General features: G+C 41.6%; 1 protein-coding gene across 1 annotated transcript in view; it reads left to right on the forward strand.

Annotated features, from left to right (window-relative positions):
• LOC140479611 (olfactomedin-like protein 2B) overlaps positions 1 to 26756 on the forward strand; it is a 77218-nt gene that overhangs the window by 13447 nt on the left and 37015 nt on the right. Inside the window, exons 3-4 of the mRNA XM_072573459.1 lie at positions 1553 to 1660; positions 16854 to 17036. Coding sequence (XP_072429560.1) covers positions 1553 to 1660; positions 16854 to 17036 — 291 coding nt within the window. The remainder of the gene's footprint in view (positions 1 to 1552; positions 1661 to 16853; positions 17037 to 26756) is intronic.

Consider the following 26756-nt stretch of genomic DNA (forward strand, 5'->3'; position numbering starts at 1 on the left):
ACAAAGGAATATCTAATCCATGGTGTTTCTTGATAGGATAAGCAAGGAGATGCAGAAACAATTATGACAGATCTATTTGTTGCATGGATTGTGCTGTCTGCAGAATGAAACATGATGAGAATGAGTTGAAATCTGAGAGTTATTACTAAAACAGATTTCAAGGTGTTATTTTGGATATTTCATGTTATTGTATTTGCTCTTCATTATAATATCACAGGACATGGATCCTGTAAACCATTGAGGAAATTGGAGGATCACTGGGATTGCCCTCTGCATTACAGCAAACACAGGTGCCACTTGAGACAATAGCTTAGACGTGACTAAACCTAGTCTCAATGGAACCCTAACAACTGTGCTTGATAACTATTACAGAACAAAATTATACATAACATAGTTAATATATTAACTCATCAAAAGAACACCATTGTTATTTTATGTCTTGGAAACAACCTCTTTCAATTGAAATCAATTCATCTTCAGGATTCATGGTATCACTTTGGAGAAGGTCACTTGTGTTTTTGAAAAAAAAACTTGCATTAGTATTGTCTCTTTCTGAAAGCTCTTTGAAGCCAATGAAATGTATTCCCTGTTGTAATGCATGAAATGCAGTAGCCAGTTTTCATACTGCTGTTTGTGCGAACTTGTAACTGGATTATAACCAATAATCTGTCTTTATGATATTGATTGAAGGTTAAATATTTTCCATGATAGTAGGAGTAAATCCTGTGGGGAGGACTCTTCCAATCCTGGGCCATTCACTGGGAATGGAACTTAATTAGATGGGATGGTGGCATCCAAGCACCTCCCCATCTTCCTGTCTTTGCTCAGTTTAAACGTAGTTTTTCTGCTACTGACAATTGGTCAACTAATGACCAGTTAAGGGCCTACTCCTGCCTAGGCTGAGATTATTTTGGCCTGAGGTGGGATGAGAAAAAGTCGGTCTAACTGACTGGTTAACAGTGCAGGTAGGTTGACAATTTGTCGATAGGATGGAAGTGGGGTGATACCTCAAAGTGTATTAAACTATGAATGACTGAGGTACTTGATCTTGGGACAGGGGTGGCAAGAGTGAGCTACACCTTCACATTTGCTTCTGATCCCACAACTCTCAACTCGAGAAAGTTCACCACCAACAAGATATATTTTTCCTGTCGGGAGACAATGAGCAATTATACTGGCAGTAGTCACAGTCTCCTTGTGATGCCGCTGAGCTTTGGAGCTACTGACCTCTGATTTGTTACAGGGGCACACTTTCCCTACATCTGAATTCTGGTAAGTTTGCTGTCAACGAATCAACTGTCTGATCACCAGAAGATCTGGCAGTCCTGCCCTCACAGACTGCAGATTTCTCTCTTCCAAACTCTTCTGGTTTTAGACTTAACCCAAAATCAGTCTTTGAAACTCTGCACCCTGATCATTTACCTGAGAAAGCAGATGAGATTACGGTGTAACATCTTACACAAAAATTGGCTCCTTCCGGACTGTATTGCAATGAAAGCTTTTGTTTAATTGCAGTCAACATTATTTCAATGTGTTTCTCATTTATTTTCAGCTCTCCTCTGCAATGGAATTGTTGGAAGGTGCCATCTTTGGATTAGACCTCATAAAGTTACATTCCATTACAACCAAGCTTATCAAGCGCATTGAAAAATTGGAAGAGGTAAGGCAGCCTTTGTGTGGAGCCGCAGAAAATGGGGGAGATACTAAATGAGTATTTTGCATCAGTATTTACTGTGGAAAAGGATATGGAAGATATAGACTGTAGGGAAATAGATGGTAACATTTTGCAAAATGTCCGTATTACAGAGGAGGAAGTGCTGGATGTCTGGAAACAGGTAAAGATGGATAAGTCCCCAAAACCTGATCAGGTGTACCCGAGAACTCTGTGGGAAGCTAGAGAAGTGATTGCTGGGCCTTTTGCTGAGATATTTGTATCATCGATAGTCACAGGTGAGGTGCCGGAAGACTGGAGGTTGGCTAACGTGGTGCCACTGTTTAAGAAGGGTGGTAAGGACAAGCCAGGGAACTATAGACCAGGGAGCCTGACATCGGTGGTGGGCAAGTTATTGGAGGGAATCCTGAGGGACAGGATGTATATGTATTTGGAAAGGCAAGGACTAATTCGGGATCGTCAACATGGCTTTGTGCGTGGGAAATCATGTCTCACAAACTTGATTGAGTTTTTTGAGGAAGTAACAAAGAGGATTGATGAGGGCAGAGCGTAAGATGTGATCAGTAAGGTGTTTGACAAGGTTCCCCATGGGAGACTGATTAGCAAGGTTAGATCTTGCGGAATACAGGGAGAACTAGCCATTTGGATACAGAACTGGCTCAAAGGTAGAAGACGGAAGGTGGTGGTGGAGAGTTGTTTTTCAGACTGGACGCCTGTGACCAGTGGAATGCCACAAGGATCGGTGCTGGGTCCTCTACTTTTTGTCATTTACATAAATGATCTGGATGCGAGCATAAGAGGTACAGTTAGTAAGTTTGCAGATGACAGCAAAATTGGGGGTTTAGTTGACAGTGAAGAGGGTTACCTCAGATTACAACAGGATCTTGACCAGATAGACCAATGGGCTGAAAAGTTGCAGTTGGAGTTTAATTCAGATAAATAGGAGGTGCTGCATTTTGGAAAAGCAAATCTTAGCAGGACTTATACACTTAATTGTAAGGTCTTAGGGAGTGTTGCTGAACAAAGAGACCTTGGAGTGCAGATTCATAGCTCCTTGAAAGTGGAATCGCAGGTAGATAGGATAGTGAAAAAGGCATTTGGTATGCTTTCGTTTATTGGTCAGAGTATTGAGTAGAGGAGTTGGGAGGTCATGTTGTGGCTGTACAAGACATTGGTTAGGCCACTGTTGGAATATTGCATGCAATTCTGGTCTCCTATCAGAAAGATGTTGTGAAACTTGAAAGGGTTCAGAAAAGATTTACAAGGATGTTGCCAGGGTTGGAGGAATTGTACTATAGGGCGAGGCTGAACAGGCTGGGGCCGTTTTCCCTGGAGCATCAGAGGCTGAGGGGTGACCTTATAGAGGTATACAAAATTATGAGGGGCATGGATAGGATAAATAGGCAAAGTCTTTTCCCTGGGGGTGGGGAGTCCAGAATTAGAGGCCATAGGTTTAGCATGAGAGGGGAAAGATATAAAAGAGACCTAAGAGGCAACATTTTCACACAGAGGCTGGTACGTGTATGAAATGAGCTGCCAGAGGAAGTGGTGGAAGCTGGTACAATTGCAACATTTAAGAGGCATCTGGATGGGTATAAGAATAGGAAGGGTTTGGAGGGATATGGGCCGGGTGCTGGCAGGTGGGACTAGATTGGGTTGGACCGAAGGGTCTCTTTCCATGCTGTACATCTCTATGACTCTATGACTCTACATAATGAGCTGACTATAATTTGGTACCTAGTCCAAGTGGATTCTCTTGGGTGGCGATAATGATGGTGATAAAATAGAGTAGTGATGTCAGAAGTGTGTTTAATTATGAGAGGTTTTGTAGCAAACCCAATCCTGCAGATTGTGTTTGCCAGTGTCACAGAACAACCTCTGAAAGAGGGAAGGCAGAGGGAGAGTCACTGAGGCCGCAGTATGTATCTCCTTATGGTAGGTTTTAGAATTACACAGAAAAAGCCATTGAACCCAAATAGTCTGTAATTGTACTCCCACTTCATATTATAGCAACTTATCACAGTGTCCTTTCAAACAAAACTGAAAGAACTGCTGTAAATCAGAAATAAAAACAGAAATGGCTGTAAAAACTCAGCAGGACTGGCAGCATCTGTGGAGATAGAAATCAGAGTTAACATTTCGGTCAGTTTTGAGGAAAGGTCACTTGACCTGAAACGTAAACTCTGATTTTTCACCACAATATACTTTTATTTTTTGCTCCCTCATGTAATAACCTAACTTCTCAAACATAGGGTGGTACAGTGGCTTAGTGGTTAGCACTGCTACCTCACAGTGCTAGGGACCTGGGTTCGATTCCAGCTTTGGGTGACTGTCAGTGTGGAGTATGTACATTCTCCCTGTGTCTGTGTGGGTTTCCTCTGGGTGCTCCAGTTTCCTCCCACAGTCTAAAGATGTTATCTGAGGTGAATTGGCCAAGCTAAATTGCCTGTAGTGTTTTGGGTTGTGTAGGTTAGGTGCATCATTCAGCAGAATGGATCTGGGTGGGATACTCTTTGGAGGTTTTTTGTGGACTTGTTGGGCCAAATGGCCTGTTTCCACACTGTAGGGATTCTATTCTATTCAATCGATGTTGGGCAGAATTGTAAAGGAGCCTGAATGATGTCGGCTATGGCAAGAATTGTGACAGAATTGGTTGGCAAGTCGGTGAGGCCTATCTTGAGGTCAGGAGCAGCATGCTGTTTTTTATTATTGAAGCAAAGAAGTGCAGATGTTGGAGATCTGAAACTAAGACAGAAAATGCTGGAGAAACTCAGCAGGTCTGGCAGCATCTCTCGAGAAAGAAAAACATAGTTAACACTTTGAGTTGAGTGACTTTTTGTCAGAACTGAAACCAGCTCGGAAAGGATGATTTTAATGCTGATGAGTGAGATGAATAAATGGAGACAGTGCCCAGGAGACAGACCGAGAGAGAGAGAAAGAAGAGAGGTAAGCAAAGGGATTGCTGATGATCAGGTGGGAGAGAGATAAATACTGAATGGATACTGATGAGAAGTGTGAATGCCTGCAAATGGATTGGCTGTACTAGGAGCAATCTGTACAAAATGGGACTTGGGGTGTGAGGGTAGGTAGTGAACATGGAGGAATTTAACATTCTGAAACTGTTAAATTCATTGTTGAATCCTGAAGGCTTTAAGGTACCCAGGTAGAAGATGAGATGTTGTTCCTCCAACTTGTGTTGATCTTTGCTGGAGCACATGCCTGAGACAGAAATGTTGGCATGGGAACATGGTCGTCTGTTGAAGTGGCTGACGACTAGACGCACAGCGTCTTTCTTTATGGACAGAGTGGAAATGTCCTGAAAATTAGTCACCCAGTCTGTATTTTATCTGTCCACTGCCGAGGAGGCTATATTGTGAGCAGTGAAACAAGGACAGAACGCCCCTGGTGCTCACCTTCCACCCTACCAACCTTTGCATAAACCAAATCATCCGCCGACATTTCCGCCACCTCCAAACAGACCCCACTACCAGGGATATATTTCCCTCCCCACCCCTTTCCGCCTTCCGCAAAGACCGTTCCCTCCGTGACTACCTGGTCAGGTCCACGCCCCCAAATAACCCACCCTCCAATCCTGGCACTTTCTCCTGCCACTGCAGGAACTGTAAAACCTGCGCCCACACCTCCTCCCTCACCTCTATCCAAGGCCCTAAAGGAGCCTTCCACATCCATCAAAGTTTTACATGCACATCCACTAATATCATTTATTGTATCCGTTGCTCCCGATGCGGTCTCCTCTACATTGGGGAGACTGGGCGCCTCCTAGCAGAGCGCTTTAGGGAACATCTCCGGGACACCCGCACCAATCAACCACACCGCCCCGTGGCCCAACATTTCAACTCCCCCTCCCACTCTGCCGAGGACATGGAGGTCCTGGGCCTCCTTCACCGCTGTTCCCTCACCACCAGACGCCTGGAGGAAGAATGCCTCATCTTCCGCCTTGGAACACTTCAACCCCAGGGCATCAATGTGGACTTCAACAGTTTCCTGATTTCCCCTTCCCCCACCTCACCCTAGTACTAAACTTCCAGCTCAGTAACTGTCCCCATAACTTGTCCAGACTTGTCCTACCTGCCTATCTTCTTTTCCACCTATCCACTCCACCCTCTCCTCCTTGACCTATCATCTTCATCCCCTCCCCCACTCACCCATTGTACTCTATGCTACTTTCTCCCCACCCCCACCCTCCTCTAGCTTATCTCTCCATGCTTCAGGCTCACTGCCTTTATTCCTGATGAAGGGCTTTTGCCCGAAACGTCGATTTCGAAGCTACTTGGATGCTGCCTGAACTGCTGTGCTCTTCCAGCACCACTAATCCAGAATCTGATTTCCAGCATCTGCAGTCATTGTTTTTACCTCGTTAAATGAGATGAAGTGCAGGTAGATCACTGCTTCACCTGGGAAGTGAATCTGGGACCTTGGATAGTGAGGAGTGATGAAGTAAACGATCAAGTATTGCACCTTCTGCGACTGCATGGGAAGATGCTGTGCAGGTGTGGGGTGGTGTTAGGTGGAGAAAGACTGGATGAGGGTGTCTAAGACGGACCAGTCCTTACAGAATGTACAGAATGGCAAGTTGGGTTTTTCACTAGGCAGTGGTGATTTACCAATTGAATGGGATTGTAGCTTGTTAAATTAACTCTTAAAATACATAAAAGGTGGATAAATCCCTTGGACCTGATCGGGTGTATCCTAGAAGTCTTGAGAAGTTTGGGAAGAAAGTGCTGGACTTCTTGCTGAGATATTTGTATGATTGGTAGCCACAGATGAGATGCCGGAAGACTGGAGGTTGGCTAACGCGGTGTCACTATTCAGGAAAGGTGGTAGAGAAAAGCCAGGGATCTATAGACCAGTGAGCCTGACATCAGTGGTGAGCAAGTTGTTGGAGGGAATCCTGGGATTTATATGTATTTGGAAAGGCAAGGACCGATTAGGGATAGTCAACATGGCTGTGTGCACAGGAGATCGTGGCTCACAAACTTGATTAAGATTTTTCAAGGAGTAATAAAGAGGATTGCAGAGTAGTGGACGTGATCTATATGGACTTCAGTAAGGCTTTTGAGAAGATTCCTCACTGTAGACTGGTTAGCAAAGTTAGACCACATTGAATATAAGGAGAACTAGCTATTTGGATACAGAACTGACATGAAGGTAGAAGACAGAGGGTGGTGGTGGCATGGTAGCTTTTCAGACTACAGGCCTGTGACGAGTGATTTGCCACAAGGTTTGGTGCTGGGTCCACTACTTTTTGTCATTTACACAAATGATTTGGATATGACCATAGGAGGTATGGTTAGTAGGTTTGCAGATGATACCAAAATTGGAGGTGTAGTGGACAGCGAAGAAGGTTACCCTCAGAGTACAAGGCAATCTGGAACAGATGGACCAATGGGCTAAGGAGTGGCAGATGGAGTTTAATTTGGGTAAATGAGAAGTGTTGCATTTGGAAAGGCAAATTAGGGTGGGACTTATATACTTGATGGTAATGCCCTGGGTAGTGTTGTTGAAGAGACTTTGGAGTGCAGGTTCATAATTCCTTGAAAGTGGAGTCACAGTTAGGATAGTGAAGAAGGCGTTTGGTATGCTTGCCTTTATTGGTCAGAACATTGAGTATAAGAGTTGGGAAGTTATGTTGTAGCTGTACAGTACATTGATTAGGCCACCTTTGGAATACTGTATGCAATTCTGGTCTCCCTGCCAAAGGAAAGATGTTATGAAACTTGAAAGGGTTCAGAAGAGATCTTCAAGGATGTTGCCAGGGTTGGAGGATTTGAACTAGAAGGAGAGACTGAATAGGCGGGGGCAGATAAATGGCAGATGGAGTTTAATTCAGGTAAATGTGAGGTGATGCATTTTGGAAGGTCAACCAAAGTTGCAAATTATACAGTTAGGAGAAAGTGAGGACTGTAGATGCTGGAGATCAGAGTCATGAGTGTGGCGCTGGAAAAGCACAGCAGGTCAGGCAGCATCTGAGGAGCAGGAGAAATAACATTTCGGGCAGAAGCCCACTGAAGGGTTTACGCCGGAAACATCGATCCTCCTGCTCCTCGGATGCTGCCTGACCTTCTGTACTTTTCCAGCACCACACTCTCGACAAATTATACAGTGAATGGCAGAATCGTTTGGAATATTGATATGCAGGGATCTGGGCGTGGGGGTCCACAAATCACTGAAGGTGGCAGCACAGGTAGAAAGGCCTATGGATTGCTTACCTTCATTGGAAGGGGCATTGAGTATAAGGGCAGTTATAAAGCAAGTTATGGTGCAGCTTTATAGAACTTTAGATAGGCCACACTTGGAATAATGCATACAGTTCTGGTCATCACACTACCAGAAGGATGTGAATGCTTTGGAGAGGGTGCAAAAAAGGTTTGCCAGGATGTTGCCTGATGTGGGGGATTTTAGCTGTGAAAGAAAGGTTGGATAGACTGGATTTGTTTTTGCTGGAACACAGGAGGTTGGGAGGGGGGGGAGGGGGGGTGACCTGATAGAGGTTTGTAAGATTGTGAACGGCTTGGATAGAGTGGAAAGTTTAAGGCTTTTTCCCAGGGTGGAGAGATCAATTACTAGGAGATACAGGTTCAAGGTGTTGGGGGAGGGGAGTCAGGGGGAGTTGTTGGGAGTGGAGTTGAAAGAGATGTGTGAGGCATGTTTTTCACATAAAGAGTGGTAAGTGCCTCAAACATGCTGCCAGACGAGGTGGTGGAAGCAGACACAGTAGGAGCATTGAAGAAGCACCTGGATGAATATATGGATGGGAAGGGAACAGAGGGATACAGATCCTGTAAGTGAAGATGGCTTTAGTATAGAAGGGCAAATGTGTTGGTGCAGGCTTGCAGGACCTGTTCCTGTGCTGTATTGCTCTTTATTCTTTGTTCAATGCAGTTTGCACTTATACAAAACAATTGTAAGATTCAGTCCACTGGTTAAAATAAGTAACACCATTCTATGTGCACCAACACATTTGCCCTTCTATATTAAAACCATCTTCACTTACAGGATCTGTATCCCTCTGTTCCCTTCCCATGTGGCAACATGATTCATATTCACTGGAGAACAATACCAGCGGTGACCTGGAACAAGGCATTTGGCTGGGGGAAAATTGAAGCACATGGGGAGTGAAGAACTAGTGTGACTGGAGTTGAAGAGATACCACAGCTGTTATTTTGTTAGAACCATTGAAAGTTGTTGACTGAACTTTAAGTTATTCACTACGTCTTACCACACACCAAGGGTACAGACTTTACTAACAAAGAAAACCTGTTCAAGTGTCAACCATGGTTTAATTCACAGAAGTGCAAGAAATGCTTTCCCTGATGATGCACGCACATCAAAAAGACAGACACTTTTTGCCAGACCGCAATTTGTTTATCTTTCCTTTTGTTGTGTGACTGACCATTGGCACAGAGCTATGGAAAATCTTGGGTAACCTTTCCACTCATTTTAAAAACAGGCAGTGACCTTAGAGTTTAGCAGCAGCTTAAAGCCCACAACTCCTCTTCCATGGTTCTACATCCTTCTGTACTCTCTCATGCACAGTTCTTTTGGTTGAGTTACAGACAACATTGAGCATGGCAAATCAGCATACAAATAATCTGTTAGATCTAAAGCAAATTAGTATGAAAATCTGTGTAAACCATTCAGGAACTTACAGGTCTAGTCATATTGTTGGTTGTGATATTTGATCCTCAAAACAAGTTTTGAAGAGGATACAAAAAGTCCTCAATTGTATAATTAAGTTAACTGAATGGGTAAAGATTTGGCAGATGGAAAGTTAGGTGTGAAAATGTAAATTTGTTCACTTTGACAGAGTAGACGCATTTCAAAGGGTAAAAAAAAAATTCCAAAGGACAGAATCAAAATCTGCAGTTAATTAGAAATGTTAAACATATGATCAAACTAAAAGAAAAAGCAAATCTATGTGCAAAACCAGGTGGATTAGAATATTGGATAGAATATGAAAGAAACAAATGACTGAACTATTAATAAGGAGAGAAGAATTATGCTACAAGGGAAATATAAAAACAGATAGTAAGAGTTTCTATTAATAGTTAAAGAAGGGGGAGGTAGTGGCATTGTGGTGGTGTTGCTGCTGGTAATCCAGTGCCTGTTTTGATGGGGAGATGGTAGTTCCAGGATTTTGGCACAGTAACAGTGGAGGAACAGCGATGTATTTCCAGGCTGGTGGTGGTTGTGAGTGTGGGAAGTACTGTGTAGGGACCTTTCGCAAATTGCTGTATCATAATGATTCTATAAACTACCAGGTCGTCTTCAAATCTGACTTGCTCTATTGATGTCCTTTAGGAAAGTAAATCTGCCATCCCTAGTTGGCCTGGTCACCGCAATCAAGTTGATTAACAGTCCTCTGAATTAGCTAGTATGCCACTTAGCTGTGAAGAGGTCCCTCAGTAAATGCCAGGCAAAAGTGAGGACTGTAGATGCTGGAGATTAGAGTTGAGAGTGTGGTGCTGGAAAAGCACAGCAGGTCAGGCAGCATCCAAGGAGCAGGAGAACACATGTTTCGGGCAAAAGCCCTTCATCAGGAATGAGGCTATGAGCTGAGGGGGTGGTAAGATAAATGGGAGGGAGTGGGGCTGGGGGCAGGGTAACTGAGAGTGCGATAGGTACCTATTGCACTCTCAGCTACTTTGCTCCCCAGCCCCACCCCCCTCAATAAATGCCAGCCTTGCCAATCACACCCACTTTTTATTCGTCAATGAAAATATAACCTTTCCTCATCAAGCAGGTATATTCTGCCAGAAACAGCTTTCCAAAAATAAGAATTATGCCAAAGTCATAAATTTTTCCTGGAGGAGATCTCGGCATTGCTCCCGGAATAGAGTAAAGGCAAGAATAAAGAGACTATTCTTGGACTCATCTCAGAGTCTGGTACCAGTCAAAGCTGTGTGGACACAGCACCTGAGCCCTTTGCATTGTTCTAATATTAATCGCCCACCTCCTGGCCCACCCTGACCTCCTGACACATACTTGAATGACATGCCCAGCAAAGAAAACTTGGTCTGATAATTCCTTCCGGAAATTTTGGGATCAACTTGTCCTTACTTGCACTAGCTTTTGTTGAATGGATTGCAAGGGCGAATTCCTGCTGACGGCAATGATGCTTTGGGAAGTTCAGATCCAGTATCCATCCGGAGTTTAGAAGAATGAAGGAGGATCTCATAGAAACTGATAAAATTCTAACAGGACCAGACAGGATAAATGCAGAAAGGATGTTCCTGACAGCAGGGCAGTTCCAGGACCAGGGGTAACAGTCGAAGGATACAAGTCTGAGCAGAGACAAAATTTCTTCACCCATAGATTGGTGAGCCTGTAGAATTCTCTGCCAAAGCAAGTGGTTGGGGTCAAATGTTGAATGTTTTCAAGAAGGATCGTTATTAGGGCTAAAGGGTTCAAAGGATATGGGGATAAAGTGGGAACAGGGATACAGAGTTGAATGATCAGCCATTCAGTGATCCTAATGAATGGCAGAGCAGGCTCAAAAGATTGTGTGGCTTACTTCTGCTACTATTTTCTATGTTTTCTTTTATTATTTAAATGGAGTCTATAGAATACTGCAGAATAGATAGACCTGAATGTCCTTGTACATGAAAACCGTATGTTAGAAAGCAGGTATAGCAAGTACAGCAAACATTTTATTAACTGGTACTTATGGGACCAGGAATGTGCTGGTTGATCAAATATTCTGGACAATCAAGAGATCCTAATAATCAATGTAAAAACACACACTAAGAAATAGAAACATAACAAAGCGGGTATGCACATCACTGTTGTACCTTATTTATAGCATTAATCAGTTAAATAATAATGCAACTTTGCCTTAAATAAAAGGGCAGAGAGCCCTCTCACTGACACCATCAACTGACTACTTGGACATCGCGGTAGAGTGCAGTATTTGAGGAGAAATTGACTCAGAATTGAGTCAACTGTTGATATTTCATGTGGCCATTCAATTGAACAAATATTTACGTTGAGGTATAAATTTAAAACTAGACAGAATAATACAATAAGCCTTAGTAAAATACAGTCAACTACAGGTATATAATTTTTTCTCGGTTTAGTGTTGGTTCCAAAGGTGTTGGTTAAAACAATGTTTAATGTAATTAAAAGGCAGGTGGAATACTTTATTGGAAGGTTAATAGAATATAAACAGTAGAGAGGGCATTGGTAAGACCATACATGGTGTAAGTACTGTGCGCAATTTTGGTCTCCTGGCTTACGGAAGGCTATACTTTTATTGGAAACAGTTCAGAGAATGTTCACATGGCTGATTTTAGGAATGAACAGATTGTGCTATGATTCTCATTCCTGATGAAGGGCTTTTACCTGAAACCTCGATTTTCCTGCTCCTTGGATGCTGTGCTTTTCCAGCACCACTCTAATCTTGACTCTAATTTCCAGCATCTGTAGTACTCACTTATGCCTAGGTGGTGCTATGATCAGAATGGGCAAATATTATATGGAGTTTTGAATTTATTAAAATGTAAAATATTCTGAGGGGGCTTTACAGGGTTGGTGGTGGTAAGATGTTTCTTCTCATGGAAGAATCTAGATTGAGGGTCAGTCTGAAAACAAAAGGGTCTCCCGTTTAAAATAGAGATGAGGAGAAATTCCTTCTTTCAGAGGATCATTGGTGTTTGGAATTCCTTTCTACAAACAGAAGTAAAGATCATGTCATTGAATATCTGAGACAGACAGATTTCTGATTTACAAAGGAGTCAAAGGTAATGGGGGCAGACAGGGATGTGAAGTTAAGGTCACATTCAGTTCAGCCATGATGTTATTGAATAGTAGAGCAAGCTTGATGTACCAAATAGCATTCAGTTACTCTATTTCTTATGATCTATCTCTGCAATCTTCTCCTGCTTCATAATCCTCCCATAACATGTGTTCTTCTAACTCTGGCCTCTTATGACATGCCTTAGAACCAATTTCTTTAACCAAGCTTTTGGTCATCTGCTGTAATACCTCTCTACCTAATTCAGTCATATTTTGTTTTGTAACATTCTAATGAAGATCTTTGGGGCATTTTATTGTGTTAAAGGGATTATATTGTGTAAGCACAAGTTGTTGTAACAACAAGCTCTATAAGACTTTAGTTATTGTGTTCAATTCTGGTCGCCACATTACAGGAAGGATGTGGAGCTTTTGAGAGGGTGCAGAAGAGGCTTACCAGGATGCTGCCTGGATTAGGTTTGAGCTATCAGGAGAAACTAGAAAAACTTGGTTTCTTGGGTTCTTTTCTCTGGAGTGGTGGAGGCTTGGGGGGGACTTAATAGAAGAGATGCATAGATAGGGTATACACTCAGAATCTTTTGCCCAGAGTTGAAATGTCTAAAACTAAGGGGCATGCATTTAAGGTGAGAAGGGAAAGTTCAAAGGGATGTGAGGGGTAATTTTTTTTTTACACAGAGATTGGTAGGAATCTGGAACTTGCTGCTAGTGGTGGTGGTGAGGGCAGATACAATTGGGGCATTTAAGGGACTTTTAGATAAACACGTGAATATGCAAGGAGTGGAGGGATATGGACCAAGGGCAGGCAAAAGGGATTAGTTTAACTTAGCATCATGTTGGCATAACATTGTGGTTTCGAGGGCTGTACAGTTCTATGTTCTAAGTAACAAACAATATTTTATCCAATGTATAACAGTCTTTCTTAAAACACACATTTCCCCTCACATTTGCGATGTTATATTTTGGGTGTCACTTTGGTACAGTAAATTATTCTACTAATTTTGCAACGTGTTGAGATTCACATTGACATTCATTTACACATTCACAAGCACCAACATAATAAAACTGCACAAACTGCCTATTAAAGGAAACAGCAAAAACATTCAATTAAAGTACTGAACATTCAAACTAGTTAAGCTGCTTAAAATAGTTTTTGAAAATCTTTTTAAATGTGCTGACTCTATCTTTAAATGGAAAGGATGCAGTGCAGGTAATCTTGTTGCTAACCAAAGCGCAAAAATTTGTCAAAGTTCTAAGGAAGTTATCAAGCTTCACATCCATTGCTAGATTTATGTTTAAGATATTTACAGGTGTATATCTGTCCAACAGTTCAGTCTCCCTGCAAGCATTTCTTGTGCCTCATGCAAACGGCTGTTTCCACAAACGAGCCACACTCAATAATGCAAAATGTAGTCATTTGCTTGAAGTAATCAGGGAATTCCTATGCCTGTGGTGAAGGGTAAATCCCTTATCTTGTTTAAACATTCATGTAACTATTGACTATGCAGCTTTCTAACTGTGACCTATCTATTTCAGGCTAAAACAAGTAGTCATTGGAGTCATAAAGAATTGTGAAATTAAACTAACCATTAATCAATCCTCAGAAGTAACAAGAAGTCCACTGAAAAACCTGCTTCTACCAAATCATTAAAATGTTAAAAACTGCTCATGCTTTAAAATGTAAGAAAAGCTCATGTGAGAACATGATAATTCAGAGCTTCATCCCCTTATCACTGTGGTGTGACAGCTGAACCATGTCAGTGCACATGGGGAAGAATAATACTTCTTATCCCTATCAAATAGGGTCTGCACATGGAGTTGCCAACAAACACTAGCTACTTCCATCCTGCTTGAAATGGCAGCTGCAGCAAGCTCCTACTGCTTGACCTGCAAGGCATTCCAATTGGTACAGCATGATTAAAGAGGCAAGTGAGCTTAATTCCAAAAAGTATCTATCACACTAGACACACATGCAGTTGGAGAATAAGTGAACTTGCTGACAGATGGGATCACTTTTGCTTAAACCATGACCAGATGAACGTTTCTGGCAACTCTGTCTGAAAGAACAGTTAGTGGTTTTTGAACAGGTTTTGCTTCTATTCACAAACTGCCCATTTGTTTGGATCTGGGTAATGACCGTTAAGTACAAATAGTGTAATTGTGCAGATGGGCACTGATACACGGTGTTGTCAAGAAAGGATTGTAACTTACTAGGTCCAGGTTAAGTGGGCATTGCTATTTTGAAACAAGGTTGAAAGGAACAAAACTAGGGACCATCAACATAAAGTGGTAATTCAGAAATTAAACAGGAAATTTACCTGGAGTGCTCGAAATATGGAGTGGTTACATGGTGAATTCTTAGATTGAGATGTCCAGAAGGATTTAGGGGAAAGTTTGATAAGTATATATAAAGAAAGCATAAAAGGGTTCTGCCAGTAGAGCTGGATGAGGAAGGAGGTTCAAGTGCAGCACAAAGACAGACAAGGATGGTTGGGCCTGATGCTATGCTGTACATTTTATATAAACTAACACTATAAGCCTAAAAGGGAAGATTAAATCAAGCGTTACCTTGCAAAAGATAACAGAAAGTGGCTGAGAAAATTAGAGGAGCACTTGAAGAGGAACAGTATTCTGGAGTATGGGTATTGTGATTAGAAAACTGATGTGGAACTAACATAGTAATGAAGGGACTGATGGTGGACAATTTTTGTGATTTTGTTTCTTCAGTTACTAGTCTTTGTCCAATTTGAATTCTATGGGCTGAGTGATTTAGAAAATGCAGTTTATAGTGCTGTTGCTTCATTGATGAAAGAACCTTAAGGCTTTATCGGTGTTGAAATTTTTATGATTCTGTGAAAATAATATGATAAGTTGATGAATCTTAAATTAGGGAAGAAAGAACTGACAGTCTTGCATTTATGTCACACTTCCAATGATCTTAGGAAGTTGTAAAAGTTATTTGTTACCAGTTAATTTGGATTGTAATGTAGGAAACAGCAATTGATTCATGCACACAAGCTATGAACAGCAATGAGATAGAATTCAGCCGATTTGTTCAAGTGATGTTGATTGAGAGTTAAATATTAACTGGGAATGAGAAGAATTCTCCTGTCGTCAAATATACCTTGTTTTTTTTAATGTCAATTTGTAAGATACTTGTCTACCCCAATGTGATTTTTTAATAGTCTCATAGAACCCCTACAGTGTGGAAACAGGCCCTTAGGCCCAGCAAGTCCACAGCAACCCTCCAGAGAGTATCCCACCCAGGCCCATTCCCCTATTACTCTACATTTACCCCTTACTAATACACCTAACCTACACATCCCTGAACACTATGGGTAATTTAGCATGGGCAATTCACCTCACCTGCACATCTTTGGATTGTGGGAGGAAACCGGATCACCTGGAGGAAACCCACGCAGACACAGAGAGAATGTGCAAACTCCACACAGACTGTCGTCCAAGGCTGGAATCAGACCTGGGTCCCTGGCACTGTGAGGCAACAGTGCTAACCACTGAGCCACCGATCTACCCAGGGAAAGTATATAAAATGAATCAATTGCATCCAAAATCTATCAACAATAACTGGGTACTTATTCAGATGGTTCTCATAACACACAGCAACAGAACAGATGTAGAAAAGGAGGTGTGAAAAGATGATGCTGGTTGTATTTATAGTGTGACAAGAGCTTTAAGAAGATGCCATGAACAATAAAGTCTCATGGACACAGGCATATTCTCCAAATAAGATAAAACCATAATTACCCACACAAAGGAATGCAATATCACAAGCATGCTGAACAATAGTTCTAAGCAGTTAGCCATGCTCATAAAACTCTTTCAGACTATCAAGTCAGAAACCTCTACAAACTTGCCCTCTCTTTGTTAAGTTCAGTGGACCAATTGTCAGTGAAATTGTTGTTGAAACAGTAAATTATTTTGTAACATTATGGTTTTAGAAGAGGTTGGTTCCCAAAACTACTTTTAAGGCTTAAGATGTAGCAAATAGCTCCTCATCACCTTTATAATATTGTAAATTTCACAGACACTGTGTAATTAGTGGTATTTGAGGTCTATGAATCAATATGCAGCATATGAGGTATACTAATTTAGTGATTGAAGTACAAGACAAAAATTCAAATCAGGAGTCCATCCTGGGAGGCTGTAAAACTGTAATAAATAAAATCTGCTAGATTTGTGTAAAACTTCAGCTGGTCCATACCTGCTTGTTGTTAATGTGACTTTGGTTATTTTCTATTGTAAGGGTGCTTTCAAGCCACATGTCGGTTGCTGCTGAGTTACAGAAATAAACTTGAGAAGCAGAAGAAAGGACCAACCAAAATCAGATAAATGAGGGAAGACCGACTGGCTGACAGAACAGGGCAGCTAACTGATCTCCCCTTCTCTTCAGGTATATCCCATGAAAACCTCCACAGAGGATGTGCCAATCACTGGTTATATCAATGAGGTTCAGAATAAGATGGAGAAGAAGGAAAACTGCACTACTCCTCACAGAAACACAAAGGAAGAAACGATCGACATGAGCTCAAACTTCCTGCAGAGAGATGCTGCAGCCACCTACACACAGTCTGAGGTAAGATATCAAGCAAGTGGGTAAATAACAGCATTTTGACAGCTCAGTCACATTTATATATCTTTTGTCAGTTTGAAGCGCAGCTGAAGGAGATAGGGATCCTAGCAGAAAAACAACAATAACTAAATAATTTGACTGGTCTAGGTTTAGGGTCTTGTCTCTAAGCACTCTTCTCAACTCCCACTCCAACATGACAGGATTGGCATGTGATTCATTCAGGCATGGGTAAAAACTCCAAACTTGAAACAAAAAAATGACCTTGAGGTTTTGTGCTTACCAGCATTGGGGATAGTTAATATTGGAGCATGTGCCAAAGGTCTAAGGCAGGTTTATGTTTGGGTTTATTTCGCTGAGATGACAGCACCCTTGTATCCTGCTTCTCCATGTTTTAATTCAGCTCCACTATCCACAGAAATGTTTTGTTGGAATACAGAAAATAGGGCTAGGATTTAGCCATTTGGTCCCTTAAGCCTGGTGCACTATTCAGCTAGATCCTGGCTGATCTGCTAGATCAATTTTATATTTTAAAATATCCTCAATATCTATAAATCTATCCACCTCTGTCTCATATATTCTTAATGACTGGGCTTGCACAACTCCCCAAGTTAGAGAATTCCACCTCCAAAGTCCATTTTATATTTACTTTCAATTCTAATTTTCTGTTCTTTTACAGGTTTTATTGGCCTCCTTTGCTGAATTATCAAGACTCCCAATCCTCAGGCTTACTACTTTTTTTGGCAACCTTTTCCTTTGACCTAGTACAATCTTTAATTCTTATTCGCCATTGTTGGATCATGTTTCCTGATAGGGTTTTATGCATTAATGGAATGTAAATTTGTTTTTAACCATTTATTAATTTCTTAAATGCTAGCAATCACCTGTCTACTCTCATACCCTTAATTTAATTTCCAATCTATCACAATCTACTTTTCCCTCATAACTTTGACCATAAGATATAAGAGCAGCATTAGGCCATTCTGCCCATCAAGTCTGTTCTACCATTAGTTCATGGCTGATATGTTTCTTAACCCCATTTCTACCTTCTCTCTTGCTAATCAAAAACCTATTCATCTCTGTCCCCTACATGCACTCAGTGACTTAGCCTCCACAGCCTTCTGTGGCAGTGAGTTCCACAGATTCACCATCTTCTGGCTGAATAAATTCCTCCTCATCACAGTTCTAAAGGCTTGTGCCTTTACCCTGAAGCTGTGCCCTTGGGTCCGAGTTTCTTCTACTTGTGAAAAAATCGCCACATCTACTCTATTCAGTCTTCTCAATATCACTGTTGATTTTATCTTGTACTAACAAGGCAACCTGGTCCCCTCTGCCTGTCTTTTTGATAGGATGCATATCCTTGGATATTTAGTTCCCAACCCTGATCCCCTTGGAGTCACACCCCTGTCATTCCCACATCGTATCTGCCAGTTTCAATCTGCGCTAGAAGCTCATTTACCTTGTTTTGTATTCCGTGTGTATTTAAGTACAACACCCTCAGGTTTGCATTGACTGCCCCCCTTCTCATAATTGTCCCCTTATCTGCTGTGCCTGAGTTAGATTCCTAATCTTTTCAATACGCTTTGTCCTATTACTTGCTCTGGAAACTTTAATAACCTCTCATAAATCCGTCATCACTTTAATTTTTCAATAACGTTTCATGCAACCAAACTCAATGCACCACTATTTAGCTTAAAAGTCGTATTTACAATGACCCATGAATTTGAACCTGTTTCTCCCACACCAGTCTTTGAGCCACACATTTACCCCTTTATTCTTGTTGATCCTGTGCCAGTTAGCTTATGGATCAGGGAGTAATATGGAGATTATTACTTTTTCAATTCTGTTTTTTAATTTAGCCCCTAACTGCTCATTCCCTCAACAGAACGTGTTTTCTCTTCCTCTCTGTATCATTAGTACCTCCATGGAGCATGATAACTGGATCTTTCCCCTTACACTCCAAGTTCCTCTGCAGCCCAGATGAAATATTCTGAACCTGAGCACCAGGCAGGCAACACAGCTTTTGGGACTCTTGATGCTGACCACAGAGAACAGTGTCTATTCGCCTGACTATACTATCCCCAATTACAACCACATTTATCTTTGCACCTCCATCTTGAGTACTACAGTGCAATGTTCAGTTTGCTTATCCTCCCTACAGTCCCATTCTCATCCACACACCTGTTAGGCAAGCTCAAGGGCTGAGGTTCCTGGATCCTTCTACCTGCCTCGCTCTTAATCACACTCTCCTGCCCCTAACCAATGACTGAATTTGGGGTAGTTAATTTGAGGGTTGTGACTGCCTCCTGAAACACAGCTTTCAGGTAACTCTCCCACTCCCTGATGTGTCATTGGATTTGAGGCTCAGACTCCAGCTTATCAACTCCAGCCGGAGTTCCTCAAGCAAACAATTTTGGAGTTTCCAGTCATTTAGATGAAAGACTGTCATTTCAGGTGGAACAACATTACTTTCAAATTTTATGCAATTTTCTTTTCAAATTATAGTCACTTTCTCCGAAAGGCTTCTTTACAACTATATTACTAAGTAGCTCTTGTTAATTGCACAATACTAGATCTAAACTAGCGCGGTCTCTAGTTGGATTCTTAACATGACATGTAAAATATCATCAGGAAAACGTCCTTCATAGAATTAGTGCTGCTTCGGTTTACCAAGTCAAGATGTAGATGAAATATACCTGATCTTTCTTCCATGCATCTCTAATATTTTGATTCATAATGTGCCCTACATTAACACTAATGTTTGGTGACCTATAAATAACTCCCATAAATCTTTGTTGAATCTGTGATTTTGGTGCTGGATCAGAGAGTTTTGGAAAGCACAGGGAGTTAAAAAAGGGGGGGGTGCCAATATCCTCCAAATATAACTCCAAGTTTCCATATAAAAGGAGCTTTGGTCACTTGTAGTCCACACAAATATAAAGCTTGCATGATGCCATCTCAAAACTGAGCTTCAATCTTTGGAAAAGCACCTCTGACTTGCTTTATCAATTTCCAGGTTTTCATTTTCTAAGCTAGCCTGAGCAGGCAGAGTTTCATGTTGTGGGCTCAACACCCACATGGAACAGAATAGAGATTGCTCAAATTTGTTTCAGCTTAGGAAGGATCCTCAACAGCCAGTCAATAGATCACCTTGAGCTATTTTTAGTTGGGTTCTAGAGGTCATAGAGTCTTTAATTCTTAATTTGACAGGTTGATCATTAAAGATAGAGGCTTTACACCCTGCCAATGTCAGAAATTGAGATAATACTGCTCCTCGCAACCTACTGGTTCTCCCACCCACTACCCTTAATTGGACAAGAAAACAGTGTCCAGTGACAATTAAGGGGATCCCCAGTCATAGAGTAGTAGAGATATACAGCACGGAAATAGACCCTTCGGTCCAATTCATCCATGCCGACCAGCTATCCTATCCTAATCTAGTCCCATTTGCCAGCACTTGGCCCAGATCCCTCTAAACCCTTCCTATTCATATACCCATCCAGATGCCTTTTAAATGTTGTAATTGTACCAGCCTCCACCATTTCCTCTGGCAGCTCAGTCAATACACCCACCAGCTTCTATGTGAAAAAGTTGCCCCTTAGGTCCCTTTTAAATTTTTCCCCTCTAACCCTAAACCTTTACCCTCTAGTTCTGGACTCCCCATCCCATGGAAAATACCTTGTCTATTTACCCTAACCATGCCCCTCATGATTTTATAAACCTCTATAAGGTCACCACTCAGCCTCCATGCTTCAGGGAAAACAGATTCAGCCTATTCAGCTTCACCCTGTCGCTCAAACTCTCCAACCCTGGCAGCATCCTTGTAAATCTTTTCTGAACCCTTCATGTTTCACAACATCCTTACGATAGGAGGGAGACCAGAATTGCACACAGTATTCCAAAAGTGGCTTAATCAATGTCTTGTACAGCGGCAACTACTCTTAATGCTCTATCCAATAAAGAAAAACATACCAAACGCCTTTTTCACTCCTAAACATGTAAATAGAAAGCGGGTCTCTAACAGCAGTGCTTTACTGGAGGCTCACTGATGATGTTACCTAGTATGGTGACGAAATGTCTGAAAATGAACCTTCCAGCTCTGCGAGCAAACATATATCCAGAGCCTTCTTCACTATCCTATCTTCCTACGACTCCACTTTCAAGGAACTATGAACCTGCACTCCAAGGTTGCTTTGTTCAACAATGCTCCCCAGGATCTTACCATTAAGTGAAAGGTCCTGCTCTGATTTGCCTTGCCAAAATGCAGCGCCTCATATTTATCTAAATTAAACTTCGTATGCCACACCAAACCTGAGTAGTGGCTGTTTCTTTGTGGGGCCACATTTGGGATCCATTAACAGCCCCAACTCCCATTTCCTGCCTCTGAGGTGAAAATTTAGCCCTCTTCTGCTAAAATGGAAGATAAAACCAACAATGGGAAGAAATATGGTAGTGATAAACAGCAAGGCAAAGGAGTGAAGGACACGATAAATTTTCGTGGAAGGGGCAAGAAATATTGCAGCTGAAACTCACAAAGCGTAAAATGGTCCATATTAAGTGTTAAGTGACTAGGTAAGGCAGTTATTTGTCATGACATTCCAACAGGAGTAGGTTTAAGAGATTAACAGCCTAATTTCCAGCCGATGGGAAAGATGTTTAAAGGAAACTCTTGAACAGGTTGGGAATGCATCCTTTTGCTTTGCTGTATTTCAGGGTTCAAATGTCCAACCTTTTCTTCCATTCATTCTCTGTTATGGCCATTAAGTGAGGCTTGGGGATTATTTGGTTCCCCAGTCTCCAGGTAACAGTATAAACTTTAAAGCAAACACTTTATTGCCTAACTATAGCTACTCTGTGAGCATGAAGACTCAACCATATGGTGTGAGATTAAATTTCTGTGCTTCTTGTCAAGTAGAGTTGGCAGCTTCCCCTTCTTGAAAAATGTGAGTGATCTATATAACAAAACACTGATAATTTTAGGCTGCGATTGCAAATAGCCAGATTTATGGAGTTCAGCTTCTTCTCTTGCCAAGGTAGGATTTGAACTTGGAACCACCAGGCTGCTAGTCCAGTACCACAATCACTAGGTTACTGTACCTACTTCTGCTTTCAGCGACTCCCATTTTAACTTGGAGTACCGCAGTGGTGGTAAATTACTTTTCCTCAGTTTCTCCTAAGCCTCACTGAGTCATCTCCCAACCTTCTGTGTTTAAGTTTCTCACCACCACATCCTTCCATCTAGACTTAAGACTTTTTGTTCTCCTTCTTCCCGGCTCCATCTGTCTCCTTACTGCAAGACCTTACAATTTCACCACTTCTTTCAATGTCACTGAAATCTTCACTGACACCCTATGTACAAGTCCCCAATTTTGTCTGTTCTTGTCACTCTACACATCCATCTCAATACCTGCACTCCAATACTAGTCAGTTGTTGTTCCTCTCTTGTTGAATTGGTTGCTGTGCTATGTATTAAGGGCAGTTTCACCAGTGTTTTGTATATTCTTCCTTTCAGTTTCAGTGATACCTTTCCTGTGCACAACATCCAATTAGACAGAACCATTGAAAACGCACAGAAAAAGACCATTCAGCCCACCTTGTCTGCATCACCTAAAAGAAATTGAGCTGCCCATTTTAATCCCACCTTCCAGCACTTGTCCGTGGCCTTGCAATCAGGTGCAGGTTCAGGAAGCTTTCAAGTGAATAAAGATGTCTTGCTTCAACCAAACTGGGCAACAAATTCCTTAAACCCACCTGTTTCTAGATGGAAAAGGTTTATTCCTCATATTGCCTCTAATTCAATGTCTAATCAATTTAATCTGTTCCCCTTGGTAAATTGACTCCTCTGCTAGAGGAATCAGGCCTTTCCGATTACTCCAAGAAGGCCCTTCATAATTTTGTACACTTTAATTAAGTCAGCCCCCAGCTTCCTCTGTTCTAAGGAAAACAATTCTCACCCATCAGTCTTTGAGATTGCAAGGATGCAGAACCCTTGAAGAGAAAGAAAAATTGGCTCTTACTTCTTAAAACAATTCTTCCTATCAAAATGGATAATTCCACATTTTCCCACATTATACTCCATCTGCAATATCCTTGCTCAGTCACTCAAACTATCTATTTTTTTTGTAGCTTCCTTATATCCTGTTCACGGTTTTCTCCATATATTTGGGCCAACAGCAAATGTGACAACCATGCCTTCAGTTTCTTCATCTAAGTAGTTTATATAAAAATGTAAAGAGTTGAGGTCCCAGCACTAATCCGTGTGGTATACCTCTTGTTACATCTTGTGAACCTGAGAAAGACCCGTTTATGCCTAATCTCTACTTCTTGCTACCCAGCTAAACTTCTACCCTAGACCATGAGCTTTTATTTCTGCAATTACGTTTGATGTGGCACCTTATCAAGTGCCTTCTTAAATGTAATTCCTCTTTAGCTAGAACATGTGTTACTTCCTCAAAGAATTCCAACAGACTGGAGAAACTATGTCCTTCCTGTAAAGTGGTGACCAGCTGTGGCCTAACGTGTTTTATACAATTCCAGGATTGCATCCCTGCTTTTGTATTCTGTACCTTGTTCATTGAGGGAAAGCATTCTATCTGTTTCCTGACTACCTTATCTACCTGTCCTACCACCTTCCAAGGATTTGGAGACATATATTCCAATATTGTCTTGCCTTGCTTAGCTTTCTGTCCTAAAATCCAATATCTCACATTTCTCTGTGCGACTTTTCTGTCCATTCAACTAAACAATTTTGCTAGGCAAAAGCAATCAAGGGTTATCGGTGAGAGATGTGGAAGTAGAATTCAAAACTCAAACAGATCAGCGACTGTCTTATGGATAGGCAGACCAAGCTGAAAGGGCTGAAAAGTCTACTTCTATTCCAATTTCGTATGTCCATAAAACACTGATATGATTCTGGAGTGAACAGCAATTTTCCTCAATTTGACTATATGGCCAGCTTTTGTGACATCTGCAATTTTCCTAATCGTGCCCCCAACATTTCATTTTAAGTCATTAGTCTGTATGGCAAACAGAAAGGGTCTCAACATTAAGGTCTGTGGAACAGCACCAGAAACCATGCTGCATTTGTAAAAATATGTCAGTCCCTACCCTTCAATCCTTGTCAATTTTGGATCCCTTTCATTCGACCAGTTATCAAGTGGGACCTGTCAAATGCCTCAAACATCCATTTGAGTACCTTATTAATACTCCTTATTACTTTCTCAAAAAACTTTATTAAGTTAGTAAGACACAATCTTCTCTTTTCAAGATCGTGCTGACTCTTCCTGATGAATCTGTGCCCTACGAAGTGTCTCTCAGAATTGGTTCTAATAATTTTCCCACCACTAAGTCAGAATGATAAGCCTATAATAATTTGGCATATTCCTCACCCCTAAGTGCTCAGATTTCCAATCTTCTGGAGGATTGTCTGTACCCCATGCTGGGCACCTTTATTTGTGGGCAGCATGGTGACTCAGTGGTTAGCACTGCTGCCTCACAGCGCCAGGGACCCAGGTTCAATTCCAGTCTTGGGTGATTGTCTGTGGAGTTTGCACATTCTCCCCATTTCTGTGTGAGTTTCGTCTGGGTGCTCCAGTTTCCTCCCACAGTCCAAAGATGTGCAGGTTAGGTGAATTGGCCATGCTAATAGTATTTAGGGGTGTGTAGTTTAGGTACATTAGTCAGGGGAAGTGTAAAGAAATAGGGTAGGGGAATGGGTCTGGGTGGGTCCTCTTCGGAAGGTTGACGTGGGCTTATTGTGCCAAATGGCCTGTTTCCATACTGTACAGATTCGATGATTTAGTGTGGATTGGAAAATGATCCTCAGAGAATCCATTATTTCCTCACTTATTATACTTCTTCTAATTACTCCAACCAGAGTTAATCTGATCCTTAATTTCCAATCCCATGCAATCATATCTACTTATAACTCATCAAGGAAATGGTTGAGGACCTGAATAATTTACTTTGCATCGGTTTTCATAGTAGAAGACATGAGTAATAGCCCAAAGATTCAAGAGAGTCATGAGGCAGAGCTGATATGTTGGCCATCACAAAGGAGAAGATGCTAGAAAACCTGAATGGTCTGAAGGTGGATAAATCACCTGGACCAGATGAACTAATTCCCAGAATTCTCAAGGAGATAGCTGAAGAGATAATGAAGGCATTAGTGGTGATCTTTCAGGAATTAGTAGAGTCAGGGAGGGTCCCAGAGGACTTGTAAATGACTAACGTGACACTCCAGTTTAAAAGGGAGTATGGCAAAAGATGGAAAATTACAGGCCGATTAGCCTAAGCTCAGTCATGGATAAGATTTTGAAGTCCATTGTGAGGGATGAGATCTCTGAATACTTGGAAATGTGTGGTAAAATAGGGCAAAGTCAGCATAGTTTCATTAAGAGGAGGTCATGTATGACAAAGCTGCTAGAATGTTTTGAGGAAGTAACGAGCATATTAGACTAAGGAGATCCAATGGGTATTTTCTACCTGGGCTTCAAGAAGGCCTTTGACAAGGTGTCACACAGGAGCCTGCTGAAGAAGATCATCGTTCATAGTGTTTGAGCCAAGTTGCTAGCATGGATAGAAGCTTGGCTATCTGGCAGAAAACAGAGAGTGGGGATAAAAGGGTAAATGTTGTCCCCTTGTTTGAGAAGGGGAGTAGAGGCAACCAGAGATACACCAATGAGCCTTATTTCGGTTGTGGGTAAAGTGTTGGAGGGTTATAAGAGATAGGATTTATAAAAAACTAGAAAGGAATAAATTGATTAGGGATATTCAACACGGTTTTGTGAAGTGTAGGTCGTGCCTCACAAACCTTATTGAGTTGTTTAAGAAGGTGACTTAACAGGTGGATGAGAGTAAAGTGGTTGATATTGTGTATATGGATTTCAGAAAGACATTTGATAAGGTTCCCCATGGTAGGCTATTGCAGAAAATATGGAGGCATGGGATTGAGGGTGATTTGGCGGTTTGGATCAGAAATTGGCTAGCTGATAAAAGACAGAGGTTGGTGGTTGATGGGAGATGTTCATCGTGAAGTTCAGTTACTCGCAGTGTACCGCAAGGAACTGTTTTGGGGCCACTGCTGTTTGTCAATTTTATAAATGACCTGGATGAAAGTGTAGGAGGTTGGGTGAAGAAAACTTGCAGATGTCACTAAAGTCAGTGGAGTTGTGGGTAATAATGAAGGATGTTGCAGGTTAAAGAGGGACATAGATAAGCAGCAGAGCTGTGCTGAGAGGTGGCAAATGGAGTTTAATGCAGAAAAGGTATGTTGCCTGGTATGGAGGGAAGGTCTTATGAGGAAAGACTGAGGACTTGAGGCTGTTTTCATTGTCGAAAGGTGCCTTAATTGAGACCTATAAGATAATCAGAGGGTTAAATAGGGTGGACAGTGAGAGCCTTTTTCATCGGATGGTGATGGCTAGCACGAGGGGACATAGCTTTAAATTGAGGGGTGATAGATATAGGGCAGATGTCAGAGATAGTTTCTTTACTCAGACAGTATAGGGGCATGGAATGCCCTGCCTGCAACAGTAGTAGACTCACAAACTTTCAGGGCATTTAAATGGTCATTGGATAAACATATGAATGAAAATGGAATCATGTAGGTTAGATGGGCTTCAGATTTTTTTTGTATCTCAGTTTTACTCTGACTTTGAAACTATGATCTTTCGTTTGAGACATCCCACAAGTGGAAACATGATCTCACCATCTCTGCTGTCAAAT

Source organism: Chiloscyllium punctatum, chromosome 7, assembly GCF_047496795.1.
Source record: "Chiloscyllium punctatum isolate Juve2018m chromosome 7, sChiPun1.3, whole genome shotgun sequence".
NCBI lineage: Eukaryota > Metazoa > Chordata > Chondrichthyes > Orectolobiformes > Hemiscylliidae > Chiloscyllium > Chiloscyllium punctatum.